We start from the raw sequence: 21,356 nt of genomic DNA on the forward strand, positions 1-21,356 counted from the left end.
TTTGCACGCCCAGGGTAAAGACTCATACATTTTCCTTGTTTATCCACACTGCACTTAGAGCAATGCCGCTCTATTTCTGCCTTTCCCTTCTCCCTCTCAGTGCGCTCTGTGGGGCTGCAGCTTCTGAAAGTGATGTGACATGAACTCTCTCCTGTTCTCTGGTTTGCCTGCTTCCTATAAAGAGCTGATACACCCCAGAGAGTTCCCGCTGCGCTTCTCATCGGGCCATCCCATTAACTACTCTTCTTTCTCTCACCCACCAGAGCCTCCGACATCCAGACAGAGGAGAACTCTGAGCAGTTTACAGGACTGCTGGAGGAAAGCTCCTCATTCAATAACAGCAGTTCAGTTCTGAGACCCATCCATATTCATTAAAAACAGCTACTTTACAGATTAAGAGGAAAATTGGAACTCTGGCAGGTGGCAGGGAGAACATGGGTCCTTTCACTGTAGAGATGGACTGGAATTCTCCAGTAGGTCATAAGTAAAGGCTTCTTGGTCCTCATGGGTATAAATAGGAGAGGATGCGCTCAGGAAAAGAAACTATAAATTACGTTTGCCTAGAAGGTGAAGGATGTGCCAATTCGTCCTCATACATCCAAAGAGGGGAATTTCTTAGCATGAATATTTTTACACCAGGCATCTGCTTTCAAGGCTCCCTCTTGAAGCTCCTACTGTGTGCTGGTGTCTCTTGCACAGCTTGGTTGGAAGCGCCATTGTACTGTTGTAGCAGGAAGTGACCTCTGGCCCTCAGCTACCCTAGTCCCATTGTGTGGCCCTATCTGGAATATTGTATTTAGTCTGAGCGCTCGTGCCCTTGCCCACCGCGGCCCCTGGAGGAGCCACATCTGCATTTGTCCAGGAGGAGCTGCTGTGTCCTCTTAGCTGGATCTTCACCATCCAGCCCAAAGGTGAGGCAGGGGGCCTGGACCCCTGTGGCCTGCAGGCGTCACTCTGTCTTGGTTCCAGGGCATCCTTTACTCAGCAGAGCCAAGAGTTTTCCTGTCAGCTGTTGCTTGGTTGTTAAGGAGAAACAGCAGAATTCAACCTTAATGTGCCACATTCTATAAAGGCTCATTTCTGGGCACTTGGCATTTTCACCTACTCTTCGAAGTGAGACAAGAGAATCCCCCGACTGGTGTGAATTTTTTTCAGCATCTGTTTGCACCTCGAGATCCAGTCCCAGACCGTCTATGTCAGTGTAGGGGACAATCTACTAACATTTGATTTTTTTAGTCAAGTCCCTTTAATCCTTGCTGGGACCATGTTTTTAGAAGGCATGTGGTGAGAAGCTTCGCAGATAGAGTCAGGGCAGATGTTTCAAGCCGGGGGCAGGGAGTAGACACTGGGGACGAGCATTCAGCCCTGCCCCCACACGGGATGGTGCCCTTAGCTTTTGTCTGAAGTTGCAGCAGCTGGCAACCGTTTTAAGTGCAGTGCGTCCAGCCTCATACCAAAGGCTCGACGTGCACTACCTTGTTTCAGCCTTGTGACAGCCTTGCAAGGTGGGGACAGATAGAATATGAGTCAAAGACCACAGGAAGTTAATAAGTGACAGAATGATAATGCAGGTCTCCTTTATTGTTCTCAGAAGTATGGATTCCTTTTCAGTTTGAAAATGCTACATAGCTTGGGGTTCTAATAGTACCATGCTTTTTTCTTTAGTTTTCCTTCTTGTACACTTTTAACACGTTTAATGTGTATGAGGAATATTTGCTTATGGTAAAAAAAAAATCATACAGGAAGCTACAAAATGGAAAGTGAAAAATTTCTAGTTTGCTCAGCATCAGTCTCTCCTCTCAATATAACTAAAAAGCTGTGCATTTCTTGTCTGCCCCCCCACAAGAAGTCTACTGTCCCTTCTCCAATCTGGTGGTTTACTGGACAGACCATGCACTTTTGACAGGTATTTTTAAAGCCTGCCTTGTGTGGGATGCCAAAGTTGAATTGCCATTTCCTTTCTCAAGGACGCTTAGGGCAACATGATTGTGTTCCTAATATGTTAAAAAGATGTTATAATGAACATCCATGTACATGTATGTGTCATGTGTCCTGTGCCCTTGTATGAGCCTGACTTTCCAGAAATGAAGCCCCCGGCTCAGATGAATGGGAATCTAAATGTTGCCAAATTGTCTTCTTAAAGGTTACACCAGTCCCTAAGTAGTACCATATTGCTGCTAAGTCGCTTCAGTCGTGTCCGACTCTGTGCGACCCCATAGACGGCAGCCCACCAGGCTCCCCGTCCCTGGGATTCTCCAGGCAAGAACACTGGAGTGGGTTGCCATTTCGTCCTCCAATGCATGAAAGTGAAAAGTGAAAGGGAAGTCGCTCAGTCGTGTCCGACTCTTAGTGACCCCATGGACTGCAGTCCACCAGGCTCCTCCGTCCATGGGATTTTCCAGGCAGGAGTACTGGAGTGGGGTGCCATTGCCTTCTCCAAGTCCCATATTAGTTAGTCATTTTCAATGTGTAGGAGTGCTTGCTTGTATTTTTCATTGTATTCACTTCTCTTTACACGCTCAAACAGCTCGCAGTTGGAACACTCCCGACCCTGGCCTCTGCCACCTCCTCCACGGAGAGTCCTGCACACCTTCCATGTACCGTGTGTCACAGCTACACAGCACAACAGTGCTTCCTGAATACCCCGTTCTTCCCTCCTTCACAGGCAGTGTGCACGTTCTGATGATATCATTTGCTAAGTGTATAAAATACTTATAAACGGCTTTCCGAAGATGAAATGATACAGTCACAATTTTAAACAAGCAGATTCTCTGCCCCAGGGAGTTGGGGGAGGCCTTCTCAGGATTGTGATTTTAGTTCAATAAGTGCAGTTCAAAGATTGATGCAAGAAGACATCGGGTTCAAGAGTGAAGTCAATTTTTCCTGAAGTTAGGAATAAGTCTGTAAATTCTGGTTATATGAACCACTGAAGAATTATTGCACAGGGGTCAATAAATCATGTGCAAAGCTGTGTTAGAACCATTCTGTCTCCTCAGTTTATTAGTTACAATTACATTATTAGGCTCCAGAGTGTTGGACAAACTCATTCTTTTAGCTTTAACATTGCAGCAAACGACCTGGCAACAGATTTAACATTTTTCTTTGAAATCTCTAAGATTAACTCTTTAGTCATTGGCTGAAAATCTCTTTATAATCCTACCAGAATGCTAGAGCTATTAAATACTTTGAGTTCTTAGTCACTTAGAAGTCATAATAATACTTTTCAGAGGAAGAGGTTGGGGAGAGGAGGAATCTCTACTCCTCTCCTCTGTGGCAGGGGTCCAGTTCAAGAGATGGGAGGTCATGATGATGAATGTCTGTGTATTATGTGTACTGATCACAGGTACACATTTTGCATCCTATTCAGGAGAGTTACTTTTGAACAAAAAGTGAAAACTTAAAGATAGCGATTGTGCACAATGACCTAAGGGGCTGATTTTCCTTTAGTTTTGTTGTTTTCCCTCAGCACTGAGAATGGACAGCATATGCCAGGGCAGAAGAGGGTGGGACCCTCTGCACAGAAGCTGAAAGGCTGAGAAGTTGCTGTGTTGGTGGGGGGACAATGGGGACTGAGCTTGTGAAACACACACACACACACACACACACACACACACACACACACTCTCTCTCTCTCTCCTGTAGTGAATACAGACAAAAGTTGGGATTTTGTTACAAAAAGAGTGGTATGACTTCTCTAAGAAGTGTGGGAAAAATAAGGATAATATAAACAATGAGGGGAAAGGGTAGGATATTCAGAAAGCTGTCAAAGAATCATTGACCTCATGGACTGTAGCCCACCAGGCTCCTCTGTCCATGGGATTCTCCAGGCAAGAATACTGGATTGGGTTGCCATCCCCTTCTCCAGCGGATCTTCCTAATCTAATCCTAACCTAACCTGCATCTCCTGCATTGGCACGTGGATTCTTTACCATCTGAGCCACCAGGGAGGCCTCTGCTGCTGCTGCTGCTAAGTCGCTTCAGTCGTGTCCGACTCTGTGCAACCCCGTAGATGGCAGCCCACCAGGCTCCCCCATCCCTGGGATTCTCCAGGCAAGAACACTGGAGTGGGTTGCCATTTCCTTCTCCAATGCATGAAAGTGAAAAGTCAGAGTGAAGTTGCTCAGTCATGTCTGACTCTTAGCAACCCCATGGACTGCAGCCTACCAGGCTCCTCCATCCATGGGATTTTCCAGGCAAGAGTACTGGAGTGAGGTGCCATTGGAGGCCTCTAGTACACATCAAATAGATAAGGAATATGACTAAGTTTTGAAAGCCCTTATTTTAAAGGAAATACTCTGTCACCTATTGACCCACATTTTTGTACAGAGTATGAAATTGTTTTTTAAAAGATATTGTGTGGTGCAAACTGTTTAGAAACTAAGAAACATAGCATTTTGCGTGTGTGAGTTTTTGTGGGCGGGGATCCCGAATGTGTTCATGTATCCCCAGTGAACCATCCTAATTAAAAAGCACCCGAAGGGCTCATTATTGTGATTAAATTAGGCTAATCTCCTCAGTGTATCATAATCAAGAGGATTGTGCCATTCTTCAGTGTTCAGCACAGCAGGCTTAGACCTTCTCACCCACTCTCATTCATCAGCTGTCAATCCATTGTTTGCTGAGAGAAAGACTGTAGGCCCAGTCTTCCTAATCTCCCAACCACTAACTCATCTAGTTCTCAGATCTTTTCTATAAGATCCCTGCCACCTATTCCTCCAGTATCAATACATCTCATGACAAGGAACTCAGGAGTTCACATCTGTCAGTTTCATCTCTGTGCACAAGGAATTGTTTTAGCCATAAGAAGTTTCTGGGAACTTTTTCAGATCCTGAAAAATTGACCTAACCTCATATGTGGGCAAGTGTTTTTAAGACCAGCTTCATATAAGGTGGAAAAGCTGGACCAATGAAACATTAAGGGAGAGTGTGATTATTCTTAGCAAAGGAATTGAGAGGAGACATGAGTGTGACACAGCATTCACGTGTAGCTCAGGTGCTGGAGAAGACTCTTGAGAGTCCCTTGGACCGCAAGGAGATCCAACCAGTCCATCCTAAAGGAGATCAGTCCTGGGTGTTCATTGGAAGGACTGATGCTGAAGCTGAAACTCCAATACTTTGGCCACCTGATGCGAAGAGCGGACTCATTTGAAAAGACCCAACCTATTTGAAAAGACCCTGATGCTGGAAAGATTGAAGGCAGGAGGAGAAGGGGACGACAGAGGATGAGATGGCTGGATAGCATCACCGACTCAATGGACATGGGTTTGGGTGGACTCTGGGAGTTGGTGATGGACAGGGAGGCCTGGCGTGCTGCAGTCCATGGGGTCGCAAAGAGTCGGACACGACTGAGTGACTGAACTGATGGACTGACTGATAGACCCTGCACCTCTCTGCAGCGCATGCTGAGCTCCTGTCTCCTCAGTGTGGATGTATCACTAGGATGCTAGGTAGCAAGGAAGGGCTTTCTCATGAAGTACAGACTTGAAGGGACAGAGTGGGCCTCTGGTCACTCTTCCTGTCTCACACAATTCTCGGGAGCTGGAGGTCACATGCTCCTGACGGCCCAGTCACGTCCTGGCTCTGAGAACCAGAATCCGGCACATGACAAGTCTCTAGGACACTGTTAAAGAGCATGGTGTGTCCTGTGCAGCACACACATGGAGGCCTTAGCAGCAGTGACAGGTTTTAACTGCAAAGCACGCATATTTATTTGCTGTGCAAGCAAAGGAACTGTTACCATGTTCTGTAACCAGTAAATATCGTATGTGGAAGCCTTGTTCCCTCCCACAACCGATACCTCGTACTGGTTTTAGTTTTCGTTTTGATTTGTCTTTTGCCAAGCACTTGGAAAAAGTGCTTTTGAAGCTGGTTTTCACAAACTGTGTGTTGTGTGATCACAGTAGCTTTGGGAGAGGCAGAGTATAAACTCTAAATGGTGGGATATAGCATGGGGCTAATGGTGGCTGAGGGGCTCTACTTGTCTGAAAGCTTTTTCATTCTAAAAGTCTATCTGTTTTTCAAAGAGAAGGATTCTAGTCTGTATCCAAGCCTAACATTAATTTTAACATTTTTGAAACATGTAGCCTGTTGGAATGAAATGCCTGCTGCCAGTAATTTGCTCTGAAAACCACTGCAGTGGAACCTGCCACTTTGTTCGTTGTTCAGATAGCCACATAAAATGAGGTGTGGCCAGCCCGCCCTGAAGCAGCTCCACCAGCTTGGAGCTGGGCTGGGGCTCCCGGAGAACAGAACTCTTCAGACTCTGAGGCAGTATTCGTTCCAGCTTGGTGGAGGAGGGCAGTTGCTCCTGAGGGGTCACCAGTGTGGCTGGAGCAGACAGGTAACTGACACAGTGTTTCCAGGGGTGGAAGGCTCTTCCCCGAAGTCCATTCCAGGTGTGTGTCTGTTGCTTAATCCAGAGTGGTATGTGATTGTATATGTGTGTATGTGTAGTTATATATGTATGGTTGTGCATGAGTGTGTGTGGTTATGTGTATGGGGTTTTGTGTGAATGTGTGGTTGTGTATGTGTGTGTGTTGTGGTTGTGTGTGTGCTTATGAGTGGTTGTGTATGAGTGTATGTGGTTGTGTATTGTGGTTGTGTGTGTATGTGCAGTTATGTGTGTATGTCATATATGAGTGTGTGTGGTCATGTGGTCATGTGTGTGGTTCTGTATGAATGTGTGTGGTTGTGTGTGTTTGTATGTGTGGTGGTTGTGGTTGTGTGTGTGCTTGTGAGTGGTTGTATATGAGTGTGTGTGGTTGTGTGTGTGTGGTTGTGTGTGTAGTGCGTGTGTGTAGTTGTGAGTGTGTACAAGTGTGTGTGCTTGTGTATGGGTTTGTGGCTGTGAGTACTTGTGATTGTGTGTGCAGGTTTTGTGTGTGCATGGTTGTGATTGTATGTGGTGGTTGTGGCTGTGTGGTTGACAGTGGTTGGGTGTGTGTGTGTGTGTGTGTGTGTATGTGTATGACCTGTGCAGAAGGCATCCTGGTCTGGGTTACGAGATGGGAGGCGGGCACAGGCCGCAAGCTGACCCGTGAGCACTGAGCTCCTACACTGCTGACCTCTCATGACCTGACTGTTTCCCTGTAAGCTGGCCTCTGCACACACTACTGGAAGGCACGCAGGCTGAGCTCCAGGGTCGGCACTGGGATGTGGGGCAGGTGGCCTTGCCAAGAGTACCCCAGGAAAAGCTTGCCTTGCAGGCCCACGTGTGCATAGGGTCCCTGCCAGGCCGGCATGCACAAGAACTTAACTCACACGCATTCTGCTTTCCATGTGTCCGAGACCCCTCAAGGTGCACGTTGGCCTCTTGGAGGTTCTGGAGGCTGGAATAAGGTTCAAGGTGCAGGAGGCTGCCTCCCCAATCTGGCTGAGGCTCCTTGGGGACGAGAGAGAAAAGGAAGGTCTTTCTCCCCTAAAGGTGCAGCCTTTCCAAAGAGGAGCACCCCCCCGCCCCTCAGCACCATCAAGGCCAGAAGCTCAGGCACATGTCAAACACTGGGGTGAGCCGGGGTGACAGCTTCTGGACCTTGACCTTGGGAGGCATGTGCCCCTGCTGGGGGAGGGTCTTCATGGCCTTGTTCGTCAGACACCGACTCCGGGCCCTGTGGAACTGGGGTGACCTGTTCTGGGTGGAGTCAAGGATGCGGGAGGGCTGGCTGCCCTGTGCTGGCCTTGGTCTTAGTCCTCGGGGTCTCCTAATTCTGAGACAATCCTTGTGTGGAATGGACCCGCTCCAGAAGCACCGTGTGCTTCTCATAAACTGCCTCCCACTGTATTCCCTCCAGAATGCAGCCCTGATGCAGCGACAGGTACCGACTGCCCACGGCCCTGCAGCACGAACCAGCTGAGGTTGCTCCTCTGGGTCTGGTGAGGCGTCTTCTGCCCGGGCTCCCAGGCTCGGAACGTCAGCATGAGTTACCAGGCAGGTAGCTCTGAAGCAACCTGTTGGGTCATGCTGAGCTTTGTGCTTGCATAGACAACTGCTGAGGATGAACCTGTTTTCTCAGCTGGGAATTTGTGAATGAGCAACAGGAGGGTTGGGGGCCTCTCTCCCTTCTTGTTCCTCATGTCACTATCAGAGAGTTAGTGGGGAACCAAGTGACAATTCAGCCCAGTCTGTGTCCATGTCACGCTGGTCCTTCAGCCTGATTCTCAGAGCGTGTGTTCTGTGGTCCAGTAGGATGGCCATCTTTCTATCTGGAAAGTGCACATTGGCCCAGAGTTCTAAAAAGTTCTGTAGTGAAGACAGATGTTGAACTCCGTTTCCCCCGGTGATCTAAAAACCTATTTGGCCCCAGAATCCTTTTCAACGGTATCTGCCCACTGGCGGCAGAACTAGTTTCTAGGGACATCTAGGAGGAGACTCAGACAAGGAAACTCAGCCCCAAAGAGAGGAGGTCTGCGTCTCCTTCAGCTGGGCTGGTCTATGGACCGGGCGGAACCAGAACTGGACTGCAGCCTGCCAACCCTAAGCCTCTAACTAATTCCACAGTGTGGAACTGATTAGAAGCAGCCTGAGAGTGTAACAGCCCCTGGCAGTGCACAGACTTGGTGTGGATCCCACTTGCCTGTTCGCACAGTTGTGTCTCAGGACCGTGATTAAACATCTGTCTGCACGCAGCATCCAGACGTGAGGTGGCCTGTCACGGTCAGAACAAGACAAGGTCAGATCATTCTCTAGGTTCTGTTTTATCTGAGCTCTTTGGTCTTCCTCTATTTTAATCTTCCCATCTTGGGAGACAAAGTGATGATTAGAGGTAAGAATTGTTCGATTTGAGTCTGGTTTCGGTTCAGAATCTATTTTATCATTTCCTGTGCTTTGAATTTCAAGACATCAATCTATTTATTGGTCTCTTTTGGACCATAAGGTTAAAGTACATCTGTTGTCCACACAGATTTAGCTGTTGGCCCTCGAGCTAGGCGGTCATGAAATTATAGCCATAGTAAATTTAGCCAAGGACTAACTTCACTTTGGTCTGCCTATAAATCCACTCGACAGAATAAACATGGTGTGTCTTGCGGTTCATGTGAACACATGTAAAGAATTAAGAAATCTTTGGTGACAAGACAAAAAATGCTCTGTAAAAGTTAATTGCTGCTTAACTGAAGACGTATAAAATGGGATGTCTGCGGCCAGCCTGCCTGTGAGCTCAGCGTGAGCGAGGTTTGTCTTGGGTAGAGGTTGCCGGTTCCGTGTTGGTGATTCTCCACCTTAGGGCAGAGCACTGCCCTTCCTAGGGAGCAAGGGCTCCTGGAAAACAGAGTCATTGCTGAACCACTCCTGTCTCTGGGCTCTTCCCCACCCTTGATTTCCACTCTGTTAGCATTAAAGAAACTGGTTCCTTGGTTTACTCCCAACATGCGCTTCCACAAGGCCATGTGGCTGCTTGCACTTTGAAGGGACTGCTGTGGGCCCGATTGGCTAGCATGTGGTCACCACAGACGGGCTTACCAAGAGGCTCAGGGTAAAGAATGTGCCTGCAATGCAGGAAACACAGGCTTGATCGCTGGGTCAGGAAGATCCCCAGGAGGAGGAAATGGCAACTCACTCCAGTATTCTTGCCTGGACAGTTCCATGGACAGAGGATTGGCGGGCTACAGTCCATAGGGTCCCAAAGAGTCGGGCACAGCTGAGCAGTCGAGCACACACACATGATCACCACACACTTTTCTGAAAAGTACAGATCAGTGGAGTTGAGAAGCAAAGCAGAAATCTTTGAGCATAACTTGTCTTCCCCTTGAGCCTAAGGAAACTGCCTTATGAGGAGAAAATGATAACTCAACCATTTTTAAAAGTTTGTATTTCATAAGCTCTCATTGTTTTAATTAACTGACTTCAGAGAGTTACCGTTTTCCTTGTCCGAGTTGGAGGGTATTAGTCAAGATCCATTGATGAGACTTTATAAGTTTAATAAGTCAGATTTGTTCTTTTTAAAAACAGCATGTTTAAAATTCAGGATGCAGAAATTTTCCATGACACATCAGTGTGGTACAAAAAATAAGAAAACCCAAAAAAACCGTCAGTCCCTAAAATATATATTTCCTTTTAAGTGATAGTATTAGAATAGATACTAGTCAGTGTGGAAGTTGAGTGGTGCCATATGTGGTTTTTTTTAACATAAACTATCATCTCCATGCCGAGAAGTATAAACTCTGCTTGGCCAGTGGATTTGTTAGTTCCTTTCATTTAGCAGTTGGATTTATTGTCGTAAAGATCAGCACTGTTCCTCAGTCTCGGAGGACCGGTGTTCTGAGCTTTCCCAGATGTACAGCCAGCTGCAGTGTGCCGCTCTGAGGCTGGCTGCCAGGTGCCCAGGGCAGAAGGGCAGGAAACGGGGGAGGTGAGCCTTACGCTGTCCAAGACGGAAACCACTGGTGGTCCCCAAAGGCAGCCGCTCGCTCAGAAACAGCTGCAGTGCCCCTGATGTGACTTATCCTCCTCCCCACTGCCTTCCCAAGCAGAGGCTTCCCAGAGCTGCAGTCACATGCAGGCCCTCTCTGCCAGCATCGTACTCAGGCCAAGTCAGGCTTACAGCTCACCTCCCCTTGAAACGTAGAAAGTGAACAATTAAATATAAGCTTTTCTGGGTAAAACACCTTCTCAAATTTCAGTCCTCCCACATCCTGCAGTGCCATAAGAGGAACCTTGAATTTCTGGCACTGTCCCATGTTTAGGCTGGAAAAAAGACATTTTGCAACAAAAAGAAATATGCGGGTATTTGTATATTAAAACATTGTTGATTTCAAAATCCCAGCACAGAATAATATGAAGAAACATGTCATTTTACAAAGCTCTAATTACTGCAATCCTTTTTTCCTATGTATTATAATCCTTTTTGAGTAAAAAGGAAACAAGTCCATCAATATAATACTGTCTCTAATAGATTAATTTCAGCCCAAGTATTCTATCCAGAGCAAGATGAATCTGTTCAGTCCTCCAGGTGGAAAAATCCCACGAGGGACTTCACTACTTAGCTTGTCCCTTGCATTCTTTGCTTCAGTCGTGTCTGACTCTGCGACCCCATCGACTGTAGCCCACCAGGCTCCTCTGTCCATGGGATTCTCCAGGCAATACTGGAGTGGGTTGCCGTTTCCTCCTTCAGGGGATCTTCCCAACCCAGGGATTGAACCTGCATCTCTTAACATCTCCAGCATTGGCAGGCAAGTTCTTTACCACTAGTGCCACGGGGGTGGGGCGTGGGGGTTGCGGAGCCCCAGAACAAGCTGAATCTATACGTGAGAAGCTATAATGAACCTTCGGGCTTTTCTGATGGCTAATCAATATGGTAACGAATCTGCCTGCAGTGCAGGAGACCCGGGTTCAGTCCCTGCATGGGACTGAAGATCCCCTGGAGAAGGGAATGGCAACCCACTCTAGTATTCTTGCCTGGAGAATCCCATGGACAGAAGAGCCTGGCGGGCTACAGTCCCTAGGGTCACAAAGAATTGAACACGACTGAGTCGGGCACGACTGAGCAACTTCCCTTTCACTTTTCCCTTTAATGCATTGGAGAAGGAAATGGCAACCCACTCCAGTGTTCTTGCCTGGAGAATCCCAGGGACGGGGGAGCCTGGCTGTCTATGGGGTCACACAGAGTCGGACACGACTGAAGTGACTTAGCGGCAGCAGCACCTGCTCAAGCACTCTGTCCACCTCTTCTTAATATCTTCTGCTTCTGTTAGGTCCATACCATTTCTGTTCTTTATTGAGCCCATCTTTGCATGAAATGTTGCCTTGGTATCTCCAGTTTTCTTAAAGAGATCTCTAGTTTTTCCCATTCTTTTGTTTTCTTCTATTACTTTGCATTGATCACTGAGGAAGGCTTTCTTATCTCTCCTTGCTATTCTTTGGAACTCTGCATTCAGATGGATATATCTTTCCTTTTCTCCTTTGCCTTTAGCTTCTCTTCTTTTCACAGCTATTTGTAAGGCCTCCTCAGTTCAGTTCAGTTCAGTTCAGTCGCTCAGTTGTGTCCGACTCTTTGCGACCCCATGAATTGGAGCACGCCAGGCCTCCCTGTCCATCACCAACTCCCGGAGTTCACCCAAAATCATGTCCATCGATTCGGTGATGCCATCCAGCCATATCATCCCCTGTCGTCCCCTTCTCCTCCTGCCCCCAATCCCTCCCAGCATCAGAGTCTTTTCCAATGAATCAACTCTTCACATGAGGTGGCCAAAGTACTGGAGTTTCAGCTTTAGCATCATTCCTTCCAAAGAACACCCAGGACTGATCTCCTTTAGAATGGACTGGATCTCCTTGCAGTCCAAGGGACTCTCAAGAGTCTTCTCCAACACCACAGTTCCAAAGCATCAATTCTTCGGTGCTCAGCCTTCTTCACAGTCCAACTCTCACATCCATACATGACTACTGGAAAAACCATAGCCTTGATTCCTCAGACAACCATTTTTCCTTTTTGCATTTCTTTTTCTTGGGGATGATCTTGATCACTGCCTCCAGTACAATGTCACAAACCTCTGTCCATAGTTCTTCAGGCACTCTGTCTATCAGATCTATTCGTCTGTACCGTGGTCAGCTTCTATGTTGGAATTTAAGTGCAGGGAGCCCTTTGCTGGTTGAATTAATAATTTGTTGATGAGGGAATGAATGAGTGAGATTGCATCTGCTAGCCTGTTTACATTTTATTCCTAATTAATACAGGCTTATTTTCATACCCTGTTTATGGCCTTAGAGTTTGACAGCCGGTCTCAACTGGCTTACTCTGACTTGAGCAAGTCTAAATACTTTTGATTGGGGATTTACCATGCTCACTGAGGTTCAAGGTTCGCTCCTCAGCAGCTGTGGTGTAGCAATTACATAGCTGCTTAGTGACTCCATCAAGATTAGAGAAAGAACCAGGAAACTTTATTACAGCTTGTTTCTATCCATAGTTTTAAAAGCTTGATGAAAGAGGAAACTAAAAGTTTGAAGACTATGAAAGACACAGTTGAAGACAGTTGAAACACACATTTGTCTGTGTTTAATTGTCAGTGTTCTATGGATAAATGGGAGCTGCCTGTATCTTCAGTACAGTAACAAACCACTTCACAAGGTTGATGGCAGATAAAACCAGGCCATGTTTGTGAAGCATGTGGCATGTAATAGGCAGTTAATAAAGATTCATGCTCTTTCCATTAATTTGTATCAGATAAGCTCTTAAAAGCTATCACAGCTCCCAAATTTTCTATCATCTCCTCATTCTAACTGTGAGATCGTATGGAATGTTTTACCCATTTTATACTAGCAGCTTAGCAGTATGCCGGAAGCTGAGACTTGGAGGTACAGAATGGGTGTGTAGATAGTCGGATTTGATTTCCCAGTACACTGTCCTGTCCACTGAGTAAATGGCTTCCAGGTGTTAGAAACGGGATGAGAAAACATGCAGACGTCCCTCAATGGAATGCTCCCCTAGTAGGCGCTAAGCACATGTCACGTGTCCATAGGCTGCCTCTGCACCCAGCCCTCTGTCCACCCTCTCCTTGTAATGAAGAGAGGCGGTTTTAGGATCTGGAGGAAAACCAGTGTATTTTCTAGAAAGAGACCGAGGTGAGGATGGCAGGGGTGTTTCATTGCAGACTTGCACCTCGGTTGCTATGAGACCTGCCACCGCAAGGCACTCGGGTTCATTGGCTGAGGACACTGTAATCCTTAGTTTCATTGGCTGAGGATATTGTAATCCTTAGTTTCATTGGCTAAGGACACTGTAATGCTTAGTTTCATTGGCTGAGGACACTGTAATCCTTAGTTTCATTGGCTGAGGACACTGTAACCCTTAGTGACGTCTGCCTCAGGACAGGGTCGGGGGGTGGTGAGGGGACAGAGTGTCACACCTGGGCTGTATCTCCCCACCCCCTACACACACCTTTGTTGCACCGATTTTGTGTATTTACGCTGTAGTTTAAGCTGTGCTAGCAACAAGAATTTAATGGAGGGTGACTTTAAGGTCAAAATGGAATCAACAGACTCGACTGTTAGCTCTTCTTCTTTAAAGAAGACTAAATGTTCTTAGTCTTTTGCCAGGATGCTGTGACTGTGACAGTACTCTATGGATTAGTGAAAAACAGTCCGTTTTCTAGATGGGAAAGTAAGCCATAAATGTATTAGGCCTCAGATAATGGTATAAAGAACACAGAGGGTAGGAAATGATGTAATATCAATTGCCAAGTGAATAATGCTATACATTTTGCATTGTAGAGAAGAGAGAAGCAATACAGTTTCACGGGCACTTGTGTGCAGAGGGTCAGAGATTAAGACACGCAGTTTGGTGTCTGTGCTCAAGAAGCGTGGCCCCTTAGGGGAGAGCCAGGGCCCTGTGATCAGGCTGGCATGGCCCACTCGTGGCAGGCCAGAACTTCCACCCCTTATGTGTGTGTGAATCACCAGAATCCAAGTTGTCTCAATGGGTTTGGGGTGAGGTTCTAGATTCTGTATTGTTTTAAATTTAGTTATTATTTTTTAACTTTGTACTGAAGTATGTTAATGTTGTGTTAATTTCTGCTGTACAGTCAAGTGATTCAGTTATATGTGTGTAAATATATATATACATATATATATATATATACACACACACACATTTTTTATATTCTTTTCTATTATGGTTTGGAGAAGGCAATGGCACCTTACTCTAGTACTCTTGCCTGGAAAATCCCATGGATGGAGGAGCCTGGCAGGCTGCAGTCCATGGGGTCGCTAAGAGTCGGACACGACTGAGCGACTTCACTTTTACTTTTCACTTTCCTGCATTGGAGAAGGAAATGGCAACCCACTCCAGTACTCTTGCCTGAAGGATCCCAGGGACGGGGGAGCCTGGTGGGCTGCTGTCTATGGGGTCGCACAGAGTCGGACACGACTGAAGAGACTTAGCATGCATGCATAGCATTATGGTTTATCCCAAGGTATTGAATATAGTTCTCTATGCTGTATAGTAGGGCTTTGTTGTTTATCCATCTCGTGTATAAAAGCTTACATCTTCTAATCCCACCCTCCAAATCCAACCCTCTACCACCCCCTGCCCCTTGGCAACCACAGCTCTATTCTCTATGTCCAGGATTCTGTTTCTGTTATGTAGATAGGTTCATTTGTGTCATATGTTAGATTCCACATACAAGTGATACCATATGGTATTTGTCTTTCTCTTTCTGACCTGACTTAGTATGATTATCTCTAGGTCCATCTGTGTTGCTGCAAATGGCATTGTTTCATTCCTCTTTATGACTCAGTAATGTTCCATTGTATATATGTACCACATCTTCTCTATCCATTCACCTGTCGGTGGACATTTAGGTTCACAGTAGGTGAATATTGCTGCAGTGAATGGTACAGTGTATGCATTGTTTGGAATTAGAGCTTTCTCTGGATATATGCACAGGAGTGGGGTTGCTAGATCATAGGTAGCTCTGATTTTACTTTTCTCAGGAACCCCCAGAGATACTGCATTTCTAACAAGCTCCCAAATGGTGCTGATGCTGCTGGCTCAGGGATCACCGTTTTCCTATAAAATCCAGATGGTAACTGTTTCAGGATTTGTGGGCCATGCAGTCTGTCCCAGTGACCCAGGTGTCGCTGCAGCATGAAGGCTGCCATAGACACTGGGTGAGTTCAGGGGCATGGCTCTGAGCCCCTAAAACTTCAGTCGTTCAGTCGTGTCCAACTCTTTGTGACCCCATGGACTGCAGCATACCAGGCCTCCCTGTTGTACATCACCAACTCCCAGAGCTTGCTCAAACTCATGTCCATCGAGTCGGGGATGCCATCCAACCATCTCATCCTTTGTCCTTCCCTTCTCCTGCTGCCCTCAATCTTTCCTAGCATCAGGGTCTTTTCTAATGAGTCAGCTCTTCGCATCAGATGGCCAAAGTATTGGAGCTTCAGCTTCAATATCAGTCCTTCCAATGAATATTCAGGACTGATTTCCTTTAGGATTGACTGGTTTGATCTCGCTATCCAAGGAACTCTCGAGCATCTTCTTCAACACCACAGTTCAAAAGCATCAATTCTTTGGTGCTCAGCTTTCTTTATGGTCCAACTCTTACATCCATATATGACTACTTGAAAACCATAGCTTTGACTAGACAGACCTTTGTTGGCAAAGTAGTATTTCTGCTCTTTAGTATGCTGTCTAGGTTAGTCATTGTTTTTCTTCCAATGAGCAAGCATCTTTTAATTTCATGGCTGCAGTCACCATCTGTGGTGATTTTGGAGCCCAAGAAAATAGTCTGTCACTGTTTCCATTTTTTCCCTATTTGCCATGAAATGATGGGACTGGATGCCATGATCTTAGTTTGTTTTTGAATGTTGAGTTTTAAGCCAACTTTTTCACTCTCCTCTTTCACTTTCAAGAGGTTCTTTAGTTTCTCTTCCTCAAACTTACAGACTCTAAATCTGTCCTCTATGTAACTTCCATGTGTCACAAACTATTATTCTTCTGAGTTTTTCCTAACCTTTAAAAACATGAAAACAATTTCCTGGCTCAGGGCACTGGGGAGACTGGTGAGGGCCTATAGACAGCGTGCTGCACGAGATCAGGGTGCCACTCCGCTGGCGTGGCTGGCAGAGCTGTCCCCGTGGAGCAGGTCTGACCAGGGTGATTAACTGTCATTTCTTTTAAACCTTTGTTGCATTTTTTTCATGCTCTATTGTTCCTCTGACAGTTGGTTCTTATCTTTTTATGGATGGTTAGCACACTCGAGGTGCCATACAGACACCTAGACTCTGGCTGGTTCCAGAGTCCACGGGGCATGACTCCTCCCAGGGCCTCTGGCACTTAGCACAGTGCCATTCACACAGAGGGCATCCAGCCAGCCTGTGCTCTGGAGACTTCAGTGTGCTGAAAGCACCATTCACTTGGCTGTGAGGAGAGTAGCCCCAGGGTGGGATGAACACAGAGGGTGAGGAGAGAGCTCCTGAGAGGGGAGGAGAAGCAGAAAATACTTGAGGGCTGTGTAGGGGACAAGCAATCCATGCAGGATTCTGTAGGAGTGTGATAAAAGAAGCTGGGCCCAAGTTACAGGAAAGCAGACCTGTAGTTGAGGGGACGATTCATGCAGGGCAGTGTCAAATGCACTCGCCTGACACAGGCTAGAGAGGAGTCCTCAGCATGCCAGCTATGACGAGGCCAATTAGAAGACTTCAGATCAAGCAATGCTTAAGCCACAGTCAGTCCTCGGGAGTGAGGACCTGGATTGTGACTGTGGAGAGAGCAAAGAGGAAGGAGCTAGAAGATAGTTTTAGGCCGGAATGTTCTCCAGGACTTTTTGGAAACGGAAACCACCAACTGCCCAGGATCAAGGAATACTGCCCTTCTCAGTTGCCTCAAAAGCAGTATGCCTTGCATTACATGATTGCTCAATTGGCTGGTTTTTCAAATGGTTTTTAATTCCCAAAGTCATGGCTGTTCTTTTCTAAGTATCCTGTGCTTGTGTTTTTTGTTTGTTTGTTTGTCTTTTTAGCATAGTTTCTGTGGTTAATACACTGAGTACTAGCAAACCGGTTTGTTTTATTACCTTTCAGTTCAGCTAGTTCATTTGCTCAGTCGTGTCCAACTCTTTGCAACCCCATGAACTGCAGCACACAGGCCTCGCTGTCCATCACCAACTCCTGGAGCTCACTCAGACTCATGTCCATTGAGTCCATGACGCCATCCAGCCATCTCATCCTCTGTTGTCCCCTTCTCCTCTTGCCTTCAATCTTTCACAGCATCAGGGTCTTTTTTAATGAGTCAGGTCTTCGCGTCAGGTGGCCAAAGTATTGGAGTTTCAGCTTCAGTATCACTCCTTCCAATGAATATTCAGGACTGATTTCCTTTAGGATTGACTCATTGGATCTCCTTGCAGTCCAGGGGACTCTCAAGAGTCTTCTCTAACACCACAGTTCAAAAGCATCAATTCTTCAGCACTCAGCTTTCTTTATAGTCCAACTCTCACATCCACACATGACTACTGGAAAAACCATGGCTTTTAGATGGACCTTTGTTGGCAAAGTAATGTCTCTGTTTTTTAATAAGCTGTCCAGGTTGGTCATAACTTTTCTTCCAAGGAACAAGTGTCTTTTAATTTCATGGCTGCAGTCACCATCTGCAGTGATTTTGGAGCCCCCAAAAATAAAGTCTGTCACTGTTTCCATTGTTTCCCCATCTATTTGCCATGAAGTGATGGGACCAGATGTCACAATCTTACTTTTGTGAATGTTGAGCTTTAAGCCAACTTTTTCATTCTCCTTTTTCACTTTCATCAAGAGGTTCTTTAGTTCTTCTTTGCTTTCTGCCATAAGGGTGGTGTCATCTGCATATCTGAGGTTATTGATATTTCTCCCAGCAGTCTTGATTCCAGCTTGTGCTTCATCCAGCCCAGTGTTTCTCATAGTGTATTCTGCATATAAGTTAAATAAGCAGGGTGACAATCTATAGCCTTGCTGCTGCTGCTAAGTCGCTTCAGTCGTGTCTGACTCTGTGCGACCCCATAGACGGCAGCCCACCAGGCTCCCCTGTCCCTGGGATTCTCTAGGCAAGAACACTGGAGTGGGTTGCCATTTCCTTCTCCAATACATGAAAGTGAAAAGTGAAAGTGAAGTCTCTCAGTTGTGTCTGACTCGTAACGACCCCATGGACTGCAGCCTAGCAGGCTCCTCCATCCATTGGATTTTCCAAGCAAGAGTACCAGAGTGGGATGCCATTGCCTTCTCCCCTACAGCCTTGATGTACTTCTTTTCCTATTTTGAAGCAGTCTGTTGTTCCATGTCCAGTTCTAACTGTTTCTTCTTGACCTACATACAGATTTCTCAGGAAGCAGGTAAGGTGGTTTGGTATTCCCATCTCTTGAAGAATTTTCCACAGTTTGTTGTGATCCACACAGTCAAAAAAGCAGAAATAGATGTTTTTCTGGAACTCTCTTGCTCTTTTGATGATCCAATGGATGTTGGTAATTTGATCTCTGGTTCTTCTGTCTTTTCTAAATCCAGCTTGAGAATCTGGAAGTTCATGGTTCACATACTGTTGAAGCCTGGCTTGGAGAATTTTGAGCTACTCAAAATTCTTTGCTAGCATGTGAGATGAATGCAATTGTGTGGTAGTTTGAGCATTCTTTGGCATTGCCTTTCTTTGGGATTGGAATGAAAACTGCCCTTTTCCAGTCCTGTGACCATTGTTGAGTTTTCCAAATTTGCTGGCGTATTGAGGGCAGCACCTTCACAGCATCATCTTTTAGGATTTGGAATAGCTCGACTGGAATTCCATCACCTCCACTAGCTTTGTTCGTAGTGATGCTTTCTAAGGCCCACTTGACTTCACAGTCCAGGATGTCTGGCTCTAGGTGAGTGATCACACCATCGTGATTATCTGGGTCATGAAGATCTTTTTGGTATAGTTCGTCTGTGTTTTCTTCCCACCTCTTCTTGATATCTTCTGCTTCTGTTAGGTCCATACCATTTCTGTCCTTTATTGTGCCCATTTTTGCATGAAATGTTCCCTTGGTATCTCCAGTTTTCTTGAAGAGATCTCTAGTCTTTCCCATTCTATTGTTTTCCTCTATTTCTTTGCACTGATCACTGAGGAAGGCTTTCTTATCTCTCATTGCTATTCTTTGGAACTCTGCATTCAGATGGATATATCTTTCCTTTTCTCCTTTGCCTTTAGCTTCTCTTCTTTTCACAACTATTTGTAAGGCCTCCTCAGACAACCATTTTGCCTTTTTTCATTTCTTTTTCTTGGAGATGTCCTTGATCACTGCCTCCTGTACAATGTCATGAACCTCCATCCTTAGTTCATCAGGCACTCTGTCTCAGATCTAATCCCTTGAATCTATTTCTCACTTCCACTGAATAGTCGTAAGGGATTTGATTTAGGTCATACCTGAGTGGTCTAGTGGTTTTCCCTACTTTCTTCAATTTATTACCTTTGCTTTCAGATTTAATACAGACAGATATCTATAGTATGCTGTCTAAGTGCAGAAAAGACTAGTCTTCAGTGACATGTAAAGGAGGCCAAGTCCAAAGAATTTTCTAGAGCTTCAGATTCAGAAAATCTCTGATGCTGATTAGGATCTGATGCAACTGGATAGTTGTCAATCCTTTTACTTGTTGGTGGACGTTCCTTCATATTTCTTTAAATCTCATTTTGAAGGGGAGGGGGTTAGGGAAGCTTCATTATTTTATTTTATTTTTTGGTAAAAATCCTGTTGAGAGTTTGAGGTGCTCGGCTTGTGAGGAGGAACCCTCATGAAAATGGTCTGGCCTCTTGCCGCCTCCCACATCATAGACCCAGGGGATGGAAAGGGGTAAGACCAGCAAGAATGAATCACAGACCACCATGGCCCCTGCCCACACGGCTGGGTGTGCCACTGGAAAGATCTCCAAATAGCAGTGGTATGGCGGGTATTAATCTGCCCAGCTGGCAGCTCAGCAGGCACTCTGCTGCCCGGGGCTGTAGTGTGACCCTCAGTCTCCCTGGACATATCACATCTTTTGAGTACCATGTTCTTGTCACTTTCATATTTTTTTCTAGAGGAGGACAGTAGATGACATTGTAACAGGTGTGAGAGGCATTAGTGATAAAAATCTATAAGGCCCTTGGAATTGTGTTCCTTTCAGTTTGTAACTGGCGCTTTCCCAGCTTGATGATGTTCCTTCATTCCACGTTGATGAAATTACAAGACGCTTTATGATGAAGACCCAGGGAAGGAGTCTAGCCATGCATTTCATGGTCCCAAATGTAATAGTGTTCAGTGATGTCAGGAACTCGAGCATCTCATTATACAGCCTCTCACCTCTTGCTAGTGCTTTGTTGTTGTAAACATCTCGTTTCCTTCTCTCCCTCCCATCCTGCAACTCCTGTTGGTCGGCAGATGGTTCTGTGAAGGGAGTGAGCTACACAGCAGTCCCGACATCCAGATCCTCTGGGACGGGGGCGACCTGCACACCCTGGTCATTGCCGAGGCCTTCGAGGACGACACAGGACGCTACACCTGCCTGGCCGCAAACTCCAGTGGCTCCGACAGCACCTCCGCCGAGGTGTTCATCGAAGGTACCCAGGGGTGCAGGGTGTGGGTGAGAGGGGACCCATCACTTCTTATGAATGTGACTTTCCAACTTCGTGAATCAAACCTCAGTTGTCCCAGAAGCTTTATGGGTAAATGAAATTGTTCTGACACTTGGGCATACATCAATGATGTCTGATGTCAGCATTTGTTCCTTTTCATTTAAAACATTTCAGCCATGTGAACTTAAATTTATAACACTAAATATCCGACTTATTTTTAGTTTCTCTGGTAGATAAGAATGGGAACATACTGAAGTACTAGCTCTGTAACCAATGTTCAGCTCTAAAGACTTAGGATATCATTCACGGGAAAGTTAAAGG

General features: G+C 46.0%; 1 protein-coding gene across 8 annotated transcripts in view; it reads left to right on the forward strand.

Moving 5' to 3' along the window:
- Positions 1-21,356, forward strand: part of PALLD (palladin, cytoskeletal associated protein) — a 369,615-nt gene that overhangs the window by 138,374 nt on the left and 209,885 nt on the right. For all 8 annotated transcript variants that reach the window (XM_055577607.1, XM_055577608.1, XM_055577609.1 and 5 more), the window contains one exon: positions 20,842-21,020. In XM_055577607.1, coding sequence (XP_055433582.1) covers positions 20,842-21,020 — 179 coding nt within the window. The remainder of the gene's footprint in view (positions 1-20,841; positions 21,021-21,356) is intronic.

This window comes from Bubalus kerabau, chromosome 4 (genome assembly GCF_029407905.1).
Source record: "Bubalus kerabau isolate K-KA32 ecotype Philippines breed swamp buffalo chromosome 4, PCC_UOA_SB_1v2, whole genome shotgun sequence".
In the NCBI taxonomy this organism is placed as follows: Eukaryota; Metazoa; Chordata; class Mammalia; order Artiodactyla; family Bovidae; genus Bubalus; species Bubalus kerabau.